The sequence below is a fragment of the Numida meleagris genome, chromosome 6 (assembly GCF_002078875.1).
Source record: "Numida meleagris isolate 19003 breed g44 Domestic line chromosome 6, NumMel1.0, whole genome shotgun sequence".
Lineage (NCBI taxonomy): Eukaryota > Metazoa > Chordata > Aves > Galliformes > Numididae > Numida > Numida meleagris.
Genome location: NC_034414.1, coordinates 59253370 through 59273790, shown reverse-complemented (window position 1 = coordinate 59273790; position 20421 = coordinate 59253370). Strand labels below are relative to the sequence as shown.

General features: G+C 44.7%; 2 protein-coding genes across 2 annotated transcripts; one reads left to right on the top strand and one right to left on the bottom strand.

The window, feature by feature from the left end:
• Positions 458-4285, bottom strand: ATP5S (ATP synthase, H+ transporting, mitochondrial Fo complex subunit s (factor B)). Its single transcript, XM_021403552.1, has 5 exons — positions 4131-4285; positions 3726-3829; positions 2905-3113; positions 1953-2124; positions 458-756 (listed from the first exon to the last, which is right to left on the bottom strand). The coding sequence occupies exons 2-5, from the start codon at positions 3827-3829 to the stop codon at positions 642-644; spliced, it is 600 nt and encodes a 199-aa protein (XP_021259227.1). The 5' UTR covers positions 4131-4285; the 3' UTR covers positions 458-641.
• On the top strand, positions 3910-19695 carry L2HGDH (L-2-hydroxyglutarate dehydrogenase). The gene is made up of 10 exons (XM_021403547.1): positions 3910-4056; positions 4152-4267; positions 5451-5602; positions 8076-8207; positions 10372-10534; positions 11955-11989; positions 13139-13306; positions 13802-13959; positions 15173-15304; positions 17536-19695. The coding sequence occupies exons 1-10, from the start codon at positions 3980-3982 to the stop codon at positions 17729-17731; spliced, it is 1329 nt and encodes a 442-aa protein (XP_021259222.1). The 5' UTR covers positions 3910-3979; the 3' UTR covers positions 17732-19695.

The window sequence follows — 20421 nt, the reverse complement described above, 5'->3', positions numbered from 1 at the left end:
GTCATCACCTCCTATCTTTCCACCGCCACCGAAGCTCAGGATCTGACTAAAGAGGATGTGTTTTTCCTGAGGGTGGATGATTCTCTTACTTAGCAGTAGTAATATGGTTGCAAGTCAAGAGGTACAAAGATTTAGTCCATGTGAGTGTATGGCAAAACCAAAGAAAGACTCTGCCAATCAAAGCAGAACAGCAGCAAAAAGGCCCATAGGCTGTTTGATAGAACTGTCATGCATTGACTAGGTGACACCTTCAAACAGAACGTGAACAGCTCTCATTCACACAGCATCAATGCTGTATAGAAAAACTGCACACTATCACAATACCGACATCACTTTCACTGACATTCTACACAAGAACTTTTGTGCAGTACAATATTTTGTAACTTCTGGTTGATGTATTAATGGCTTCCTATAAAGCTTGTTACTACATGCAGAATCCTGTCGGTTCGCCATATAGTTGAAGCTTAATGAAATTTAATTGCATAATTTGTTCAAAGACTGCATACGGCTTTTAAAGGTGGATTGTGAGATCTGGGTTTAATTCCATACCTGTAAATACAGCAGCATCCACAACTTAATTTATGCAACATGTGATAAATATGTGGTGAAATCCAATACCCCTCAATTACGTGGAATTGCATTTAGTCCAGATCCAGCTCCAGCTCTAGGTTTGGCAGTGCCTGCTGAAGGACACGAGCAGTAGTTTCTTTCTGTCTTATTCCAGGAAGGTCACTCAGATACAAATATTCAAGGTTCCTATAAATACATAAAAAGAAAAGTCAGCAACTACTATTTGACTGCTGACTCAGATATCAAGCAAAGGATGACTCTACTGTAGCTATTATGGTTACTTTAAAGGTTACTGATCTCACAGAAGATTTTTTCTAAATGGAGTGCTTTAGGTTCTTAGCTGATAACAAATTCAGTCCTACACAGGTTAAAAAGAGGTCCTAGCCCCCCAATGTCATCAAGCTTCCCTGAAATTTAATCAGTATTTATTGAAATATCAATTTATTTTTATTTCTATGGTAATTGGACTAATATTAAAAAGTCTTTAATAATAACTTCCTGTAGGATGAAATCCAGTTCTTCGCACCACCCACTTGTAGATGTAACTCTGTGTAACACTGCACAGTCCCAAGCCACTTCAAGTCCACTCTTCAATACAGCACACATGATGTGCTTCAGAGCTACTGGGGTGCACCGTATCCAACCCATACCTCTTCCCATGCCTGAACACTGCAAGAGAGAACTCTTGAGAGCTCTAAGGCCACAGTGAGCACAAGATAACCAAGTGACAGGAAACAAGATGCAGAAAGATGGTAATAAAAGACACCATGAAAACCTGCTCTGAAAAGCAAATGCAGTGAGGTGTCAGGAGTAGAAGCTGTGGTCATCTGCAGTTACTTACTCTCAAGCAAAACCATCCTAGTGTGCTCACATGAGAGGAAGCTGCATCTATTCATTCCTATTGCTCTTACAAAGGTTGCACGTTGGCAGAGGGCACGTCCTGCTCTAATTTGTGCAGTAACCCACACTGCGTAAGTAATTTCAAGTGGAAAGGGGGAATGTGCTGCACTCAGTTCCAAGGCTAGAAGCACAACTTTGAGATTCACACACTGTCACAGGCAATTCTGGCTTTCTCAGCTGCAAGCTTCAGTGCTGCATTAAGTACCTGATACCAACCTTAAGAGGCTGATTAACACATACATATCAATTCACATGTCATTTCAGAGCTATCCACAACTCTATTTTCAACCACACTTGAAGAAATATTTCCTGCCATGGCAGTGCCACCCCTCCCAGGTTTTATTCAGGTCAGTTCCTCAAACCCAGCCATCCCACAGCCCCACACATCTGAACAGCCCAGAAAACAGTCAGACTTCAGCGTTCCCAAGCAACCTAATCCCAGCACTGTGGGCAGGGACAGAAGAGCTCGGCAGTTCACGTACGTCAGCTTGTGAAGTGCAATGATGCCTTTATCTGTTACATTCCCACAGGAAATGATCTTCAGCTGCTGGAGACTCTTCTGTAGGTTCTTAGTCTCACTGAGCCTCTGCAGACACTCATCCTGTACATAAATACACTTCTGCAGCTTGATTTCAGTAACATGTTCAAGACCCTCTGAAAAGACAAAAAGGAACACTGACTTCAGAGTACCAGCAACCACCAGTATTGGCTGTTAAATTCTCTCTTGCAAATGCAGTAACACAGCAACATGCTCCTATATGCAGGAAAGACATAATGCACAATGAATCTCCAAAGTCCCCTTTATGGGACTTCAAATAAAGAACAACCTACCATTTGCATCCTTTTGGTAATATTCTTAAAGCTCTGGCACAGGCAAGTAACAACAAAATTCTGCAAGTTCGGATGATAAAGAATGATTCTGAATTAGGAATGCAGTAAGGTACTCACCCCCACTCTGGTTTTTGTTGCCTAAAGGAAACGTGAAACACTTTTAAATATTCTTTTTTATAAGAAACTGGATGCATGCTTTTTTTTACTGACTTTGAAGACATCATAAATGCTTGGAGAACAAGCAGCATTACGGCTTCACAGCCACCAAAACATCACTTGGTGGTGAAAGGCACTGTTTTAAATATTATTTTTCTTTTAAACCAACCTCTTAACTATGAATTCAGTTGAACAGCCAATCTCTGCTGCACTTCCTTAGTGCTACTGCCACCCCAAGTAAAGGCCAAGAACTTTCTTCCTGCTTCCCAGCACACCTCCAGCAAAATCTCAGAACTGCTGAATCTTTGTAGGGCCATTTTAAGGAAACAACCCAACCAACCCACCAGATTTCTCTATATCTTACTACGGAATGAGGAAACCATCCAGTTATTAACAGTTTTATGTACTACAAGAACTATATTATTTGACTTGCTGTGTCTTCCTTACCCAAGTAGTCAAATCCTCTGTGCATGATGCAAGACTCAGTGGCATTAATTGCTTCTATCTTGTATTTCCCTAAGGGCCCAGTCGGGAGCCCGTTGTAGTCCTGCTGCCATTTCTCATAGCCTTGATAGCGCACCAATGCTCCGCACCGCAGCAGCCACTCTGAAGCTGCCCTGTCGGGCCCAACAGCCTGTATGCGCTCATAGTCCACCCTGCAAAGCCAGAAAGAGCATTTATATTTCTTATAAGGTGGCAGATTTATTATCACAGGATCACAGAATTGTAGGGGTTGGAAGGGACCTCTACAGATCATCAAGTCCAACCCCCCTGCAAAGCAGGCTCCCTACAGCAGGCTGCACAGGTCATTATCGTTATGATAATAATATTGCACAAGAAATACAAAGTTATGTGCGTGATCAGACATTAGAAAACTAAGAATATTACTTCCTGATGTGTTTAAATACAATTATTTGGATCGTGCTGGTTCGCAATCAGTCTGGCATTAGGTTTTGTTGTGTGTTGCTTGTTATTTTAATATTACCTTTGTTAATGAAAGAATACAAATGCAACTTGACCTGGCATGCATTAGCCCTTCTAACGCCTGAGACATGCACGCCACTCCTGAGGGCTTTTTCCTCAGGCATTACAGCACTCCAAAAAGACACGCTTCAGCGGTTAGAACCCTTGGATCCATTTCAGAAACGGGCTGCGTTTCTTAGGCCGGTGAGGAACGAAGGCAGAAGCAGAGAGCTGGAGGAGGACTCGGCCCGCCCCGCCTCACCGGAGGCGCCGTCAGCCAGCCCGCCGGGCGCTGCGCCCCTTACTTGTTGAACACGGCGTTCAGCCAGCCCCAGAAGTGTCTGCAAGCGCCCGGGGACAGCCGCTCGCCCAGGCTGCGCGCCGGCTGCGCGAGTTTTCCCAACAGCATCTTGAAAATCCAAGGGGATAGAACGGGAAAGCGAAACGTCACTCGCTGCCCTCCCCGCCCGCCCAGCGCCAGGCCTCGGCGCAACCCCCCCCCGTCCCCGGTGCCCGCCCTCAGCGCCCCCGCGGCCCGCTGCCTGTCGCCGCCCCCAAGATGGCGGCGCTGCTCGGGCGGCGCGGTGGCGGCTCTGCGGCCGTGGCGCTGTGGAGGGCCCAGCGCCGGCAGCGCAGGTGAGGCCGCGGTGGGAGGGGGTCTCGGGGGCAGCCCCCCGCCTCCGGTCGCGTTCCGCTGACTGCGCTCATACCGGCGCCCCTTGTTTTTGTAGCACCTTCGACGTGGCGGTGGTCGGTGCGGGGATCGTGGGGCTGGCCGCCGCCCGGCAGCTCGTCCTGAGGCACCCCGCGCTCGGCTTCGCCGTGCTGGAGAAGGAGCGGCAGCTAGGTACGGGGTGTGCCGGGCGCTCGGGGCCTCCCCGGACGCAGCTGCTTGAAAACAGAGCAAGAGGGAATTTCTTTAAGCTGAAAAAGGGGAGATCGAGGCTAGATATTAGGAGGGAATTCTTTACCCCGGCACTGCCCAGAGCTGTGGGTGCCCATTCCTGGAGGTTCCCGTGGCCATGGATGGGCCCTGGGCAGCCCGAGCTTTGGGGCACCCAGCCCATGGCAGGGGGTCAGAACTAAATGGTCTTTAAGGTCCCTTCCAACCCAACTGGTTCTACAGTTCCTGTCAATGCTCCTCAGGGTGTGCCCATGTGCATGGAGGGAGAAAGATGAAGTGGTAACACAGCAGTAACTGGGAGCACACTGCTAGTTGCACAGCCAGCAGCTCCCACTGTTGCCTCCAGACATCAGAAGGGCTATTTCTGATGTGTTTAAGGATGCAGGAAATCTCGAGGCACTCAGATATGGGCATCCGTCCTGGCTTTGAGAGCAGAAAGACACAGCCCTGTTCCTTCAAGGTTGGGAAGCAGTCTTTGGGGGTCCCATAGAGAAGAAGGCAGACTGTAGGGCAGCTGGAGCACATGGCCTTTAATAGTCCCTTCCAACTCTATGACTCTGTACCTTAGGAGGGAGAACATGCCCCAATTCCTTCAATAAAAATGGTATTGATGTTTTTCACCTCAATTTTACCTGGTTGCAAAGTAACTAAGTAAATTGAATAAGTGAAACAGCAGGCTGATGCAGTTCACGAGAACCTGAAATGCCTTCCAGACCCGATAAGCCCGAAACAATTGACTATCGCACCGACTTTATGTTAAGTGAGGCTTTTAAGGATGCATTTCACTTTAAAATTTGAATTTCTTAAAATTAGTTTTAGCACATAGAAAGCTTGGATGAACTGGCCTGTAGTTGTAGCTCTTGGAGGAAAAACTTGCCGCCCCCCCGTGTTGATTCAGGACATTTCAAGCTGTCATGGTTTGTTATTAACTAAATGTTGCTGTGGCCGTATTTTTTTAACCTTTTGAAACCCAGGGCAGAATTGTGCGTGCTGTGCAGTTATTTCAGCATGTCTTGTGCTAACGCTGATTTAGGGCAGGACCTCAAATAGCACACTTTTCTGACGGCTGAAATAATCATGGGATTCTAATAGTGTATTTTAATAGCGTATTTTTCTTTCTCTTTAGCTTGTCACCAGAGCGGACATAACAGCGGTGTAATTCACAGCGGCATTTACTACACTCCTGGATCGCTGAAAGCCAAGCTGTGTGTACAGGGTGCAGCTCTCTGCTATGAGTATTGTGACCAGAAGGGAATACCATATAAACAGTGTGGGAAGGTATAGGAACTACTTTGTGTTTTTACCTTTGCAAACTGTAACTGTATGATGTATATTACAGTGTATAGCATATGCCTGGCCATGGTAGTTTCTCCAAAGAGATGCTTTTCTACAGCCTTCCGGACAAAGGTGTCTTTTTGTTTTCTTATTTTCAGCTACCCAAGTCGGTCCCTTCACTGACCCTAAGCAATAATTCTCCTTATCTGGGGGCTGAGCTGAATCAGCCCAGGTAACAGTAGAAGCGAAGTGCCACAGAGGGCACCCTTGCAGAGCCACTAATTCCAAGGCACACAAAGGCTCTCAGTATGCATCTTGGCATAACAGGCTCTGAGAAGACTCACTGACTCGAATACAGCTTCAGATGTGTCCCAGCTATATGCATGTATGTCATAATGCATCCGGGTGATACAACTTGAAGTGCTGGGAACAGAAGAGTGGCTGTACTGATTCAGATCAGGATCTGTGCAAACTGTGTCTGGAAGTGTCTACAAACAAAGACCAAGGAAGGAATGAGAACAAGGCAAGCAAATCTGCTAGTTCTTCCAGATTCCACATACTTGCAGCTCAGGTTCACAGTTGTACTCTGAGCCGTATCTGGTTTGTCTGTAGTAATTCAGTGGATTTCTTGTCCCAGTGTTTTCTTAATTAAAAGCAATTTCAGAGATCAGCAACTCATTGCATAAGCCCACGCCCAGCTACCTCTTTTTGTTTTGAAACCAGCTCCTGCTAGCTTCATCTGATGCCCGCTGGCCCTTTGACTGGAAGATGTGGTGAAAATCGGTCTGTGCTCGCACTCTCCCAGTCACACATAATTTCGTATTTCCTGCTCCCCATAAGTCAGCTCTTGCAGCTGGTGACTCGTCGCCTGCTTAGTCACTCCTGCTAGAGAAGCTGTTTCATGACTCTTGTTACTCCCATCTTTGTTCTGTGAACCATTTGTAGTTTAATGCATCTTTGACACAAGATGAACTCCAGCATGCAGGGTGTGGTCGGACTCCGGATTTTTGCAGTGAAATAGTACAGTTCTCCATTATTGCTCTGTACCCCTTTCCTAATGGTTCCCAATACGCAATTTGGGGCATTTTTACTGTCACAAGACATGGAGCTGATGTTTTCATTGGACTGTCTGTGATAACTCCAAGATCTTGGTCCTGAGTGATAACTTTGAACCTGAAGCCCGTTATTTTGTGCCAGAGGCCAAAACTTTTTGTTCTGTGAACATCATTTCACACTTAACCTGCGCTGAATTTCATCAGCCATTTTGTTCACCTTTTGTTCACCTTGGAAGGTTCCTCTGCAGTTCTTCACAGTCGCCTCTGTGAGGTATCCATACCACCTCGAGCCACTTTAAGCCATCACTTGACTTCCTCACTTACCTGGTTTCCCCGTTCTGGGTCACCCAGAAATGTCTTGGGCAGCAAAAGCCTTTCTCTTAAAAATGCAGGCCTTGCCTCATGTGATGGCCACTAGCCCAGTGGCATTTCCTCAGCACCAGCTGCCAGCAGGGTGCAGATCTCTTCCAGATCTGGGATACGGAGCAGAGATACCTGGGATGTGGCAGTGCAGGTGGATCCTCTGTCTGCGCACAGTGCTGTGCTCGTGCTGTGCTCCCTAAGCTGTGACACTGGTCACAAGGTGGCAGTGTGGCTTTGTGCAGCCCTACACCCGGAGTTAGAAGCCAGCTCCCAGCTCAGAACACTGAGAGGTGTGGTGCTTGGGAAGGGCTAGCACTGACCCAGCAGTGTTCCTGGTCCTTTGCTGACACTGCGTGTGTGTCTTGGTGGATCACCTTCCTCAGCAGTGTGTATTCCAGGGAAGGCGATGAGTCTTTACAGCTGATTTTGAATAAAGCAACCCCAGGCTTGGAGAACTTTGTATCCTGTAGTGCAAAGGTGCCAGTGTTCCCAGAGCTGAGTTGGGCCTGGAAGTAGTGTTGTCTGTGCAAACTTGCTTCTGGAGTCCTTGGTGCAGACAGTTCACAGCCTGGATAAATCTCTTGTGATAGTTGTGATCTGACTACGTGCTCAAATGAAGAGAGGCTGGTGCACTTCAGTTTAGATGTGGTGTCAGAGCACATCCTTCACTCTGATACCAAGACAGTTTTGAGATTTGTGCGTCTTGGGTTAAGTTCAGTGTTGTCTCTTTGGAAGCATCGCGGTGGCTTTTTAAAATCATGATCTCTTCCTTCAGATTTGTGGTCCCATAATGCTTTTAGCATATATTTTCCATGGGTAGTCATTTAAACTATACATTAACATGTGTTTTCCACTTTCTTTACTGTATTGTGCTTTCTCAGTGACAGATGGTATTTACAGGCTTGTACCAGTAGTGGTGCAAACTGTATTTTTTCCCCTTTGCATTATAATTCGCTGTTTGCTCTCACTATTGCTTGCTCTTAGCTTGGGCTTGATGCCAGGCCTGAACGGGCTTTGTGTATTTTGCTCACCAGTGTGCTTTGTTATCTTTTCTGAAGCTAATTGTAGCTGTTGAACAAGATGAAATTCCAAGACTCAAAGCTCTGTATGAAAGAGGGCTGCAGAACAACGTCCGAGGTCTGAAATTGATTGGAGCAAAAGAAATACAGGCAAAAGAACCCTTCTGCAGGGTAAGGGATTTTCTTATATTCAACTGTCATGCAAGATCTCAGCTTTTCAGGTGATGATATTTTTGAATTTAACGTTAGTATGTTTCTGCCTTGAGGGAATTTGCATGAGTGACAAGTTCCAAAGAGCCTGAAAGCCTAGAAGAAATATAGTTGTCAACGCAGAAGTACATATCCATTCATTTCTGGGACTTCTTAGCTCAGGCCAGTTCTTCGTGTGTATTTGTCATTACAGAGAATTCAGACCAGGTCTATCACAGCATAAGGTGATCCCGCAGAATCTTTTGTGTTGACAGGTATTTTGACCCAAGTTTTCTTCTTCTCATTGTTCATCACCTCTGTGTGCTGCAGTCATGAAGAGCAGCTGCTGCACTAATTGCAAGTGAAATGCTGGCTGTGTCATGAGGGCCAGCATTCACGAACTGGGGAGCAGGTGATTAATATCACTTGCAACCTATCAAAGATATCAGAAGTATTTCAGTCAAAGTGACTCTAGAGGGACTCCATAGTCCCTCTGTAGGACTGAATCTATAGGCAAATAGTCAGGGCCTACAAGTTGTTTGAACTCCAGCCTTTGCTCAGCTTTACACGTAGGTGTCTTCTCTAGTGTACGTAGTTGCTCAGGGGAGAAAAAATAAAAAAAAAATAAAAAACCACAATTTCCCCCTAACAAGATTTTCTGATTTTTAAAATTTGTTTCTCCTTCTATTTGCAGGAGCCTGCTTGTATGTTTTTGTGGTTGATTGGCAGATTTTCCCTTGCCCAGGTCAGAACTGCTACATTTGAGTTTATACTGAGACAGTTCTGTTCCTTCCCACTAAAATTACATAGCTTATGCCAGATTGGATAGTGCAGCAATGGAATTTTCTTCTCATCTGCAAATACAGATTGCTATCAAGCCAGTTTTGATGGAGTTGTTTCCTATACATGTGGTGGCACTTCTCAGCTTGTTTATTTTGACAGCAGTAGAAATGTGAGCAGTGCGTGGAATACAAAGTTGTTATTGTTTGCTTTGTTGTTGATGGAAGGAAATGTGGATGTAAATTCCCCAGGCAGCTTCATCTGGCAGCTTGCTCTTGCTGTAGTTGTGTGACTCACTGCTTACAAGTGCTTGTAGGTACATACAAAAAAATGGTGAAGGGCAATCTTTTTTATCTTCTACATTTTGTATCCACTCCTTCAAACTTCCTTTGCTTTGTGTTCAAGATCCAGCTGAGCATTTACTTCGGCAGGTGACCGGAGTCAGTCTTCCTACACTTGCTTTGGTTTCCTGAGCTGAATCCCCACCTCCTAAGGAAAAGTGGGCTTGAATGGTCTTGCAGTACATTGCACCGTGTATCAAATGGAAAGAAAGGTTTTGTGCAAGATGCACTTTCACCAACCATTCTGTTCAGCTTGGCCTTGCAGGTGGCTCTTGTTATTGTAGTGTCTAACTGGCTGACTGTCTTCAGTGTGTTTATGCTTGAAGCATCTCTCTGAGATAAAGCAATGCTACTATCCCTATTTTATAGCTGGAACTGGGTGAATATTGTGCCATCTAGCATGATAAAAACTGTATGAGAGACTGAGACCTTTTGATACAAGAAAAAAACAGTAAAATGTCTGAGAAACATTAAAAGTTCTCCCTATACACTGAAGCACCCTTTGGGTGCTTTCTGCTAGGGCAAGTATTGGCTGTTTTCTAACTCAGAGGATACTTTTTTCTCCCCTGTGCAGTGCAGTGGGGGTTGAGGCCAGGCTGGAATGTATCTTCTAGTCCCACAGGAGACACTGCTAACAGCCCTGCATCAGTGAGAACTCCTCAGTGACCATTTGTAGGTGGAGTTGCATGGTGAAAAATAAATACGTATTAACTGAAGTCAGAATTATGTAACCTGGTTTATCATTAAGCATTCTGTCATGAATAGTTGTTTGTGCTGTAGTTTAACTATCATTTAACCCACTGTAAGTAGTTTTCACCTATTTAGCTGGCAGTAAACACAAACGCTGCTACTGGAGCTGGCACGTGGAGAGGTGAGGGGCAAGCAGCCAGGGATGGGGAGACAGCAGCACTGCCTTCTCAGTGGCAGTGTGCATTATTCCAGGGGAAATACATTCTGTATTGAAGACCAAAGTGTACATACAACTTTCACTGTTGGTTTTTTTGTGTATCTTAATACCATTTCAGGGTCTGATGGCCCTCGATTCTCCATATACTGGCATTGTGGATTACAAACAAGTGGCTCAGTCCTATGCTGAAGACTTCCAGGAAGCAGGTGGGACAGTCTTGACTGATTTTGAAGTTACAGACATGGAGATGGCTAAAGAAAGTTCTTCAGGAAGTGAAGATGGTAAGGCAGTTTTTGCCTTCTGTTTACGATAGCCCTGAAAAAGATTTTGTTCAAAACATGTTTGTGTCAGCTGAAATCATGTTTCCTAGGCTTTCTGTCTGACAGCGATGTGTTTAGACAAAAGGCAAAATGATGTTAGTGAGAGTAATCAGCAAGCCCACTGTTTTTCCCAGGCATGTCACCCTTCAGTTGAAATACTTAACACATGGAAATGACAGTAAAATAAGTGGGAAATAGGTTGTGCTCTCCTGTTAAAATGTGATTTAAGTTGAAGATTTGCATTTGTGTGCTTGTGATAGTGCTCTTTCTTTATCCTAGAGGGTGAATTGGATCTGGAGTGATACACAGAGTGCAGATTATGGAAGGACAGAAAAACAACTATTAATTTATAAGTATAATTATGTCCAACCATATGTCCAAGAGTAGCTTTTCTGGAGTCTGCCAGTGGAAGACCCTGGTAATTACAGACCTGTCAGCCTCACTTCAGTGCCTGGTAAAATTATGAATATTATTCTGGGAGTTATTAAAAACACTTGAAAGACAATGGAGTCCTTGGTCACAACCAACAGATTACAAGGGGAAAGTCCTCTTCATAGACTTAATCTCCTGTTGCAACAAGGTTACCTGCCTGGTTGACCAAGGGAAGCCATTTGATATAATCCTTTTGGATTTTAGCAAAGCTTTTGATACTGTTTCACGTAGCATCTTCTAGACAAAGTGTCCAGCATACAGCTAGGCAGAAACATAGGGCAGCAGGCGAACAATTGGCTGATGAATCCATCTCAAAATGTCATACTAAATGGGGTGACATGAGGCTGGTGGACAGCCAGGAGAGGAGTTCCGCAGGGCTCCTTTTTAAGGCCAGTTCTCTCTAATGCTTTCACCAGTGACTTGGATGTGAGACTTGAAGGTGTACTAAGTAACTTTGCAGAGGACACTACATTGAGAGGAGCTGTTGACTCCCTCAAGGATAGAGAGGCCTTGTGGAGAGATCTTAGCCATCACCAACTGCATGCTTAATGAAGGGAAACCTCGTGGTGGTCAGCAGCTCCCCATGGGAGCTCTGCTCTCTGTGACAGCCACAGGGCCTGAAGGAACACATGGAACTGTGTCAGGGGAGGGCCAGGTGGGGATGAGAGAAGGTTCTGCCCCAGAGCATGGTGGACATGACATGGCTCCCCAGGGCAGTGGGCACAGCCCCGAGCTGCTGGACTCAGGGAGCATTGGAACATCGCTCTGACACTGGGTTTGGGTGATGCTGTGTGGAGCCAGGTGTTGGATTCAATGACCCTTGTGGGTCCCTTCCAACTTGGGACGCTCTGTGATGATTCTGAGAATCCTTCATTGTGACAAGTGGTAATTCTGTCCGTTTTCTGTGGTGTGCCCTATTGACTACTTCTCCTGTCTAATTCTGTTACAGGACTGAAGTACCCAGTCATTATTAGGAACTCTAAGGTAAGAACTAAACTCGAGATTTAATTTCTTCATAGGAAGCTATTTCTCCTTTCTTAAGAATTTTTGTTGAGTCCTAGTGCGTTAACCAACGTCTAAAAAGTTAAAAAGCTGCTCTTCTGCAACATGTGCGCTGTCATCTAGGACTGCTGTTACAAAACAACTGCAGTCAGCTGATAGCAAAGCATATGAACATGTCCAGAGTTTACTGTGTGCTGGGAATAATAACGAAAGTATGACTTTGTGCTCCCTGACGGTATGTGCTCCTTATCTTCCTTATGTGCACACTCCTTCATTCGTTGTTTCCATGGACTCCTTTTATTACTTACTCATTTGGAGAGAAACGTATTCTCATGTTTGCTCTCAATCTTCAGCATCCATAAAAAGAGATAAGGAGGCATTTGTAATCGTTTTATTATCAGAAAGCCGCAAGGTCATTCAGTAAAACAGGTACATGCGCTGAGGTCATTCCTGCAGGTTAGTTCATGCTGCACAGGGAACGTACTTGTAACCTTTTCATCTTCAGGAGAGAACACCTGGGCTTTCCCTTGGAGAGAGAGGGGAAAAATAAGACAAACAACACACGCACAAAGAGCATGTCCCCTACCCCACCATGAATAGTGTTTGAAGTTAGTGCTGCTGCTTTTTTAATCTGTTTCCTCGCTTTCGATAAAAAGCAACTTCCAAAATTGGTTAGATTCCCTGTGTTTTGTAGGATGCAGAAGAAATGAGGGAGTGCCAAAGGGAGATGCTTGGTGCGCTGAAAGAGTAGGGACTTTGCCCTCTGCAACAAGCACGTTTGTGTAATGAGCCTGAAGGCGGTTTGAGAGTTGGTGGCAATTCTTGTTCTTTTCTTTTCTACTCTTTTTTTTTTTTTTTCCTTCTCTTCTATAAAGATTCTTCCAGTCTTACCTGTCCCATGAATTGCCATTTTAGGATAGTTCTCCGGGGAATAAAGAAGGATATTGTCAAGAACTGAATGAAACAATTAAATGTTTCTGCCTGCTTTTGAAAATAGGGTTGGTTTCCTCTCTGATTTTGACTAGTTTTTCCAAGGCTCTAGGGTGGTGGGTCTTCTTCTGGTAGATATGTTGTATTTTAAATTGTGATTAGTGGTGGATTTACCTCTCTTTTTTTCTAATCCCCACCCAGGGTGAGGAAATCTACTGTCGGCACGTAGTGACCTGTGCAGGACTTTACTCAGATCGCCTGTCTGAAATCAGCGGTTGCAGCCCTGAGCCTCGTATTGTACCCTTCCGTGGAGATTATTTGGTGCTAAAACCAGAGAAGTGCTATATGGTTAAAGGAAACATCTATCCGGTGTGTACTCTCTTGTATGTGTTTCACGGTGTGTTCTAGGAACTACTGTTGCTATGTTGATTTATACCTTGAAAAAACACGTGTACTTCTTTCTCTGCTGATTATTTTGCTTTATCTAAGATGCAGTCTCACTTAGCCCTTCTCTCTGGCATTTTCAATTAGCTGCCTACTACAACTGCACAATTAACCAGCAGAAGAAAATAGCTCCGGAGCCACTAGTATGCTTATTTGTCTTGAATTTTACTGTAGTGATTGGAAATGAAATGGCAAATAGAATTCATTTTCATGTTTTATTTAAAATGAATTATTTCCATTTACTGGGAGGACAACGCCTTTACTGTGCTTTGGTTTTTATTCACTCTCTCGTGCAGTAAACTGCATTGTCCTCCTTATAGATATTTCCCATGTTTCTTAGAGTAGCATGTTGGCTTGGGTGGCAGTGTAGCTGTTTCACTGGGTTGCAGTAGCTGCAATAACTGTTGTATCCTGCTGTAGGTTCCCAATCCTCGCTTCCCTTTCCTGGGATTTCATTTCACACCAAGAATGGATGGCAGCGTTTGGCTCGGTCCTAATGCAGTGCTGGCCTTTAAGAGAGAGGGCTACAAGCTGTTTGACTTCAGTGCTACAGACTTTTTAGATGCTGTACTGTACAGGTAATATCTTGTCTTTTAGTCCGCTGAGTGCACTTAATTAAATGTCAGCTTGTCATTCCGTGGAAGCTCACTCTTGTCAAAAACCCTGCCAAGTTTTTGGTATTTTTTAAAGGCAGTTGTGCTGATGCGAGCGGACTTCTCAAAGAGATTTGACTTGGTATAACGTAATATTTGAATCTTTTAAACTGCTGAGGCATGTCTCAGCAAGTCTGAGGATGTGGCTGCTCATTGGAAGGTGCTGGGGAGCCGTGTTCCTACCAGTGGAGCTCTTCCAGGACTGCTTTTGGTTCAGTGGAGTGCAGTGTTTTAATCAACCTAGACAGTGGCATTAAATCTGTGCTTGGAAGAGAGAGTACACACTGGCCTGAATTGTCATGTTAAACTTTATCAGATCATCAGTGTGAATTGAAATACATCCAAGGGCAAGGAGCTGTGTTAAGAGCCACGAGGGCAGGCTGGGAAACAGGGCGCGTGTCAGAGGAACCAGGAATAGCTGCTAAAAATGCAAGTGTAAACGAACAAAGTACCTTTAGAAGTGAAGGGAAAGCTTGCTTCTCTGTGAGGGGTTGACAGACCTTTAGTGAGTGCTGGAAAATGATGTGGAAATTCTGGGTAGGATCCAGAGAGAGGCTGCAGAACAGGTCGGGGAACTGCAGAACAGCTTTCTGGCAAGGAGCTCAACTTGATGCCATTTATTAAAGGGAAAAGTTGAAAGCGTCTTGGTCAATGTCTATAGATTTTTGTGTTGGAAGACTCAAGGAGAACGAAGCTAGCAAATAAGATCATTGCAAAGGCATAGCAAGATTCACTGACTAAAAGCTGAGGTTTTTAGGAGTAGGACAAAGTTTTCAGAATGACTGTGGAATAAAGGCCCAAGCAGTACGGCTGTCCTCTCTTGTGCATGCTGGTTTGCATGCCTCTAGTTGTTTGATTGGACCAGAGGAAAATCCTGGACAGAGGAAAGACTGCAGCACAGTTACATCTCACAGACAGGATGTAGATGCAGCACTACAGCTTCGTATTCAAGGTTTGTTGAAGCAGGGAAGGACAAGAATATATTTCCCACACAGAAGGCGTCGATCAGATTACTGATGTTGGGAAGGGGAAATTCCACCGTGCAGTTGGCGTTTGCTTCCTTCTTAGACAGCTTTAGTTTGACGTGGCTGCACGTGGAAGTTTTGTTCCTTCTGAAGTTATTTTTTTTTCTCTGCAGTGGGTTATGGAAACTCGTACTGAGAAACTTGTCTTATGGGCTGAGTGAAATGTACAGAGCGTGTTTCCTTAGCGCACAGGTGAAGGAACTTCAGAAGTTCATCCCAGAGGTCACCGTCAATGACGTACTCAGGTAAAGAAAGCATTACTTGTTAGTAACACCCGCTGCCTTGTCAAATCTCTTTTTCTTTTTAACAGCAGCAAATGCAGCTTACTGCTTTCTTCCACCAACATGCACTACCAAATCATAAAAGTATATAGGTGCTTCCTACAAGAAGGTGTTTGAGGAGTATTTGTTGTACTTTGTTTACTCTCCATTGGCTGAAAGTCACAGAAGAGACCAAAAAGAAAAAAATTCTTCATAATTTCAATTCACAAAGAAAGTAAACACTAATGACATTAATTAGTGAATGGCTAGTGGGTGAGAAAACCAGAGAGTTGTTACTGATGCTACTAAAGGAAGGAAGTAGCATAATTCATTGTATTTAGAAGAGAATACTGCTAATTGACCCTGAACATATGGTTTAAAGCATAGCTGTTTAATGAAAAATGGAAGGCTGTAGTGCTGGAAAAGAACTAGAGCTGGCAGAGATTCTAAGAAGTGCTTGCATCTCTGTTTTGTACGAGGAGGAGGACAGTGATGTTTTTACGTGTGTACTTAAAAGTACTGTGTCTTCAGATAGGAGCAAATAATGACTGGGGTTGAATATGTCAATAAAATTGTATTCAGCTTCCAAATGTGAGGAGAGAGAAAAAATTAATTCAAAGGTGTATAGAAATGATAAGGAACTGCAGAGACTTGTCAGGAAATCTGAGGCGTTTAGAATACTTGGGGATGGTTTTAACTGTCTAAATATTTGCAGGGAGAAAACGCAGTATAAGAAAGAGCTCAAGCATGGTAAAAAGGAGTTACTGAACTCAGGCAGTATGCTACTGGCATGAAATTCATGTTTGACGAGGCTTGCCATTTCAAAACAAAGGATTTTCTTTTGAAAAGAGAGGGCTCGATTGTGTGTTTGGGAGGGAGGGTAACTCCACAGTGTGGAAAAATACAGAAAATCCTCTGCCTGACTACCTGCCCTTGTTCTATCATAATCACGCTGAGACATCTCCCCCGCTGCCTCTCAGGGCGTTAAGCTGCCCTGTGCTCCCCCAGAAGCACAGCAGCCTGCTCTCATTGCTTTTTCCTTGGGCATCTTCACAAAATTGGAACTCGGCTGATTTTCAGACTTCAGAAAATTCAAGATTTCACAGCCTTCAGGAATGACTTGAAATGGAGAAGGGGAAATTTTCTAACACCTCACATATAGGAGCAATTAGCAACTTATGAAACATAATTTCTTAAATGTTGTAACATTTGCACTATTGCTTCAGAGACTTAAAACTAGACAGAATGGAAAAATGGCATGATCTCCGCAGCTTTGTTTGCAGAGGACAAATCTGGGCCTTGTTAGAGAGGTGCAAAAGGAGAAACTTGCTGTTCAGGACTGGAGAGGTGAAGTCCCACGCCACAAATTGTTGGTGACCAGAGAACAGTTGGAATAAGTCTTCTGGGCTTGTTCTGTTCGTGTATTGGCTTTGACTGTGGCAGAAGGCAAGCTGTTAGGGTAGGTGGGCCTGTGGTGTGACCCAGCAGGAATGTTCTTGTTGGGTTTGTTACAGACAGCACAATTCACCACCTTGGGGATTATATTCTAGTAAAAGAGTACTCTTGATTCTTGTTTCTTTAGCTCCAAATGAACAATGCATTTATGGTTTTTCTAGTAATCAGCCGAGGTGGCAACACCCAGTGAGGCATTAGAAAATGGCAGAAGTGGACAAGCAAGCTAGTGTGTGTTGAATGGAAGCAAATTTCCTAGACTGACTCATAATCAATAAAGTGTAGTATCTTTGGTTTTGCCACCAGAGGGTCACAGAGACTCTGATGAGATGAAAACTTGGACAGAATTAGTCTGCAGTCAGCTGTTATGTCAGATTTCTCCCCATCAGGTGCTCAGACCTCCATCCAGCCTGACCTTGAATGTCTCCAAGAACAAACCTTGAAAATATCTACGTGAAGAAATTTATCAGAATTGTATTTACATCCTGAGAGAATGTGTCAAAGCTTGGATAAAACTGTGTAATTTTAAAAATCCACCTAACTTCAGATAAAACTCCTCTTTTTGATTTAGAATGGAGCAGACCAGTGTCGTGTCTTTTCCTTTGTTTCTGTAGTTTGTGGGTGTTGTAACTAATTCCTGGGTCTCCTACATTTTCTAAGAGGGATTACTACTAATATTTCTGGCCTTTATCGTATTTCAGTTAAGCTGACTGGACGGTGATAACACTTTCTTTCTGATGGTGTGCTCCTCCTTTATTTTGCAGGGGTCCGTCTGGAGTGAGAGCTCAAGCGCTGGACAGCGATGGAAATTTGGTAGATGACTTTGTATTTGATGGTGGCACTGGAGATATTGGAAGCAGAATTCTTCATGTCAGAAATGCCCCTTCTCCTGCTGCCACCTCCTCCCTTGCCATTGCTGAAATGATTGCCGATGAAGTGAAGCGAAGATTTGAATTGTGAACGATTGCCAGGTGCAGTGCTGTTTTACCCCTCTTGTATGTGTAGCAGCTTGTCTGAACTCTGCAGCCTTTAATGACGAAGATAAAAACAGGCGGCGTGTTGCTGGTATAAGCTGTGCAGTGCAAAAAAAACCAGCACTTGAAATATTTGCCAGCCCACAGCTTGTCAGCTTCCCAAGTAAAGGATGTTCGGTGCCAGACAAGACGTGGTATGGTAGTGCCATCTGCAAGAACCAAGCAGACAGGCCACTCACAGCAAGGGCTTGTCTGCAGGCTCAGTGGGAGCAGCCTGTGGAGGGGCTGGTGCCCGGTGCAGGGTGAGGTTCTCCCACCTGGCGAGCAGTAGGTGGGGAAGGAAGAGTCTCTGTGGTTGGGTTGCCCATCTCTGACGAACCATAGGCGTCAGGGTGGTTCTGTGCGCTGTCTCTCTGTCTCTTTAAATTGGTTTGGAGTCATCAGTCCCCTAACTTATGTTAAAATAATGGAGATAGAAAGATAAACCCTGCCTAAGGGTTCTTTTGCAGATACAGAATTGAAGGCTTTATCGGAGACTGAAACCCATATTCAGAGCTATGGACTTAAATGTAGAGTATTTCAGAGAGAAATAAGCCTGGCAAGTGATTACCTAACCCAAGTCAATTTCGACTGTGAATCTGAATTGCATCTTTATCTTATCTGTCTCTATTTTAGTATAGAGCTGAAATTCAAACGTGTACAGAAACAGTCATTTTCCATTTAACTTAAATCTGGGAAGTCATCATGAATCGGGAACTACTTTGGTAGTTCGGGTTGTTGCTTTTTTTTCTTTCTCCTCATTTCTTTTTACCCTTTGAATACCGGGAGGACAGAAGAAGCTTATCTTTGTACAGCATGTTGAGCAATCCAGTGGAAATGGTCTTTGTAAAAGCAAATGTGCAGGGAGGGAAGCTCCAGAAACCTGTCTTAACTGAGTCACGTTGCATACTGCTTCCCTTGGAGCCCAAGCAGCGGTGAGTCAGGAAGGCTTCCCATTTCCCCCCTGGCTGGCAGGAGGGGAGCTCACTCTTGCCGACGTTTGAAGCTTTATTGAAGGTGCACCCAGAAGAGAATCCACGTGGAGAACGTGCTTTAAAACATAACGAGATGTTAAACACGTTCTGAGTTAACTCAGCATCTCCGTGCGCTCTGCATAATTGCTGCAAAAAGAAATACGTGGCCTCAGGGGGCAAAGCACTTCAGAATATGCTTAAAGCAGATGTTCACAGGATGTTGGGTAACGCAGATAATTGTGGTAGTTTGCTACCAGGCAATTTGCCACGTGCTTTTTCTTTCTTTCTTTTTTTTTTTAAAGTAGCTTTCTCTAGTTCTCTGCCATGCACGAAGGAGTGTGTTAGCACAGGTATGCAGATAATCAGCCCTTGAAAGAAAAGCTGCATTCCTGCCCACAGTGACACTGGATGAAGATTCAGATGTTCCAAACGCCGTCGTGCTGCACAGTTGTATCTTCACAACGGAACAACCCTATTATCTTCGCTCCCCTCCAGAAGTGTTGCCTATCAACAGTAAATACTACAAAAAGATTGCAAAAGCAACTTCCTCCCACACGAGGTGTGGCCCTAACGTGTATTAACAGAAAAAGAGCATTAAAATGTAACGCAGTCATATACCACAGTGAGTCTTAGTGCATTGAACCGTGTGCCCTGCTGTGCTTTGTACTCTCAGGAGATGGTTGTTTGGGGGCAGCGTTTCAATGAAGCCTCCAAATTATGCTGCAAAATATTTGTATTTTTAGAGCTTGCTCTAAACTTTTTGTAAAGGAGTAATTCTGTGAGCGATGATAATGAGACTTAATGCATCACTTGTGTGTTGCCCACGAAGTGTGAAAATGTATGAATATATATTTTTTAAGGGGTCCAGTTCACTTGGATGTTTCAATCAGCCTGCCTTTCTCTATTGTGATTAAAAGAGTGTATTTTTCCAAAAAAATGCTGTAAGGTCTTTGTGTCTCTCCGGACTTAGACCACCAGAGTTTTGCTGGCAGTTGCTAACTCTCATCTGATGTAGATGGGATGCATTTCTGTATCATAAGAGTTACTTTATGTCTTTCTTTAGGGGATAGGGTGCAGGGAGCTCGTCTTCCCAAAGCACCTGCATCTTAGAACACTGCACAGCTTTTTGTCACAGCGGGTGGAACTGGTGCTAAGCCTCATCACAGACAGTCCCGAGTTGGAAGCGACCCATAGGGATCGTCGAGTCCAACTCCTGGCTCCCCACTGCACCACCCAAATGATGAAACGTGAGTGCCCCGCGCCATGGCTCGCTGGATGGATGCCTTGGGGGAAAGGAGCTCCTTCACGGCACTGCGCTGTGTGCCATGGTAGCTTCGATTTTGGGGCCATTCCTGCCTCACCTTGGAGCAGTGGGGACTGCCCCCAGGGCAGGGAATGTCCCAGCTGGAGGAACACGGGCTGTAGGGGCTTAGAGCTGCACCGTGGGTTACGATTTTCTTTTTGCTCACACTTTGGGTTTGATGAACAAGTGTTTCCCACTGAAATAAATATTTCGTTGGAAACTTCCCAGGCTGGACAGCGAACAGCATGGGGCAGGAGGAGCTGTCGCCGCCTCTGCGTGTGTCTCCTCTGGGTAATCTGCCCCAACAAAGCATCGTGCTCGCTGGCAGATGGGCAGTGTTTCCTGATTTAGTGCATCCCT

Coding starts and splice junctions, on each gene's coding strand:
- ATP5S (XM_021403552.1), bottom strand. CDS start 3,829: ATGCTGTTGGGAAAACTCGCGCAGCCGGCGCGCAGCCTGGGCGAGCGG. Junction 2,125..2,904: donor CAGAGGATTTGACTACTTGG/GTAAGGAAGACA, acceptor TTGTCTTTTCAG/AGGGTCTTGAACATGTTACT. Junction 757..1,952: donor ATTGCACTTCACAAGCTGAC/GTACGTGAACTG, acceptor ATGTATTTATAG/GAACCTTGAATATTTGTATC.
- L2HGDH (XM_021403547.1), top strand. CDS start 3,980: ATGGCGGCGCTGCTCGGGCGGCGCGGTGGCGGCTCTGCGGCCGTGGCG. Junction 4,057..4,151: donor GCCCAGCGCCGGCAGCGCAG/GTGAGGCCGCGG, acceptor TTGTTTTTGTAG/CACCTTCGACGTGGCGGTGG. Junction 10,535..11,954: donor TTCTTCAGGAAGTGAAGATG/GTAAGGCAGTTT, acceptor ATTCTGTTACAG/GACTGAAGTACCCAGTCATT.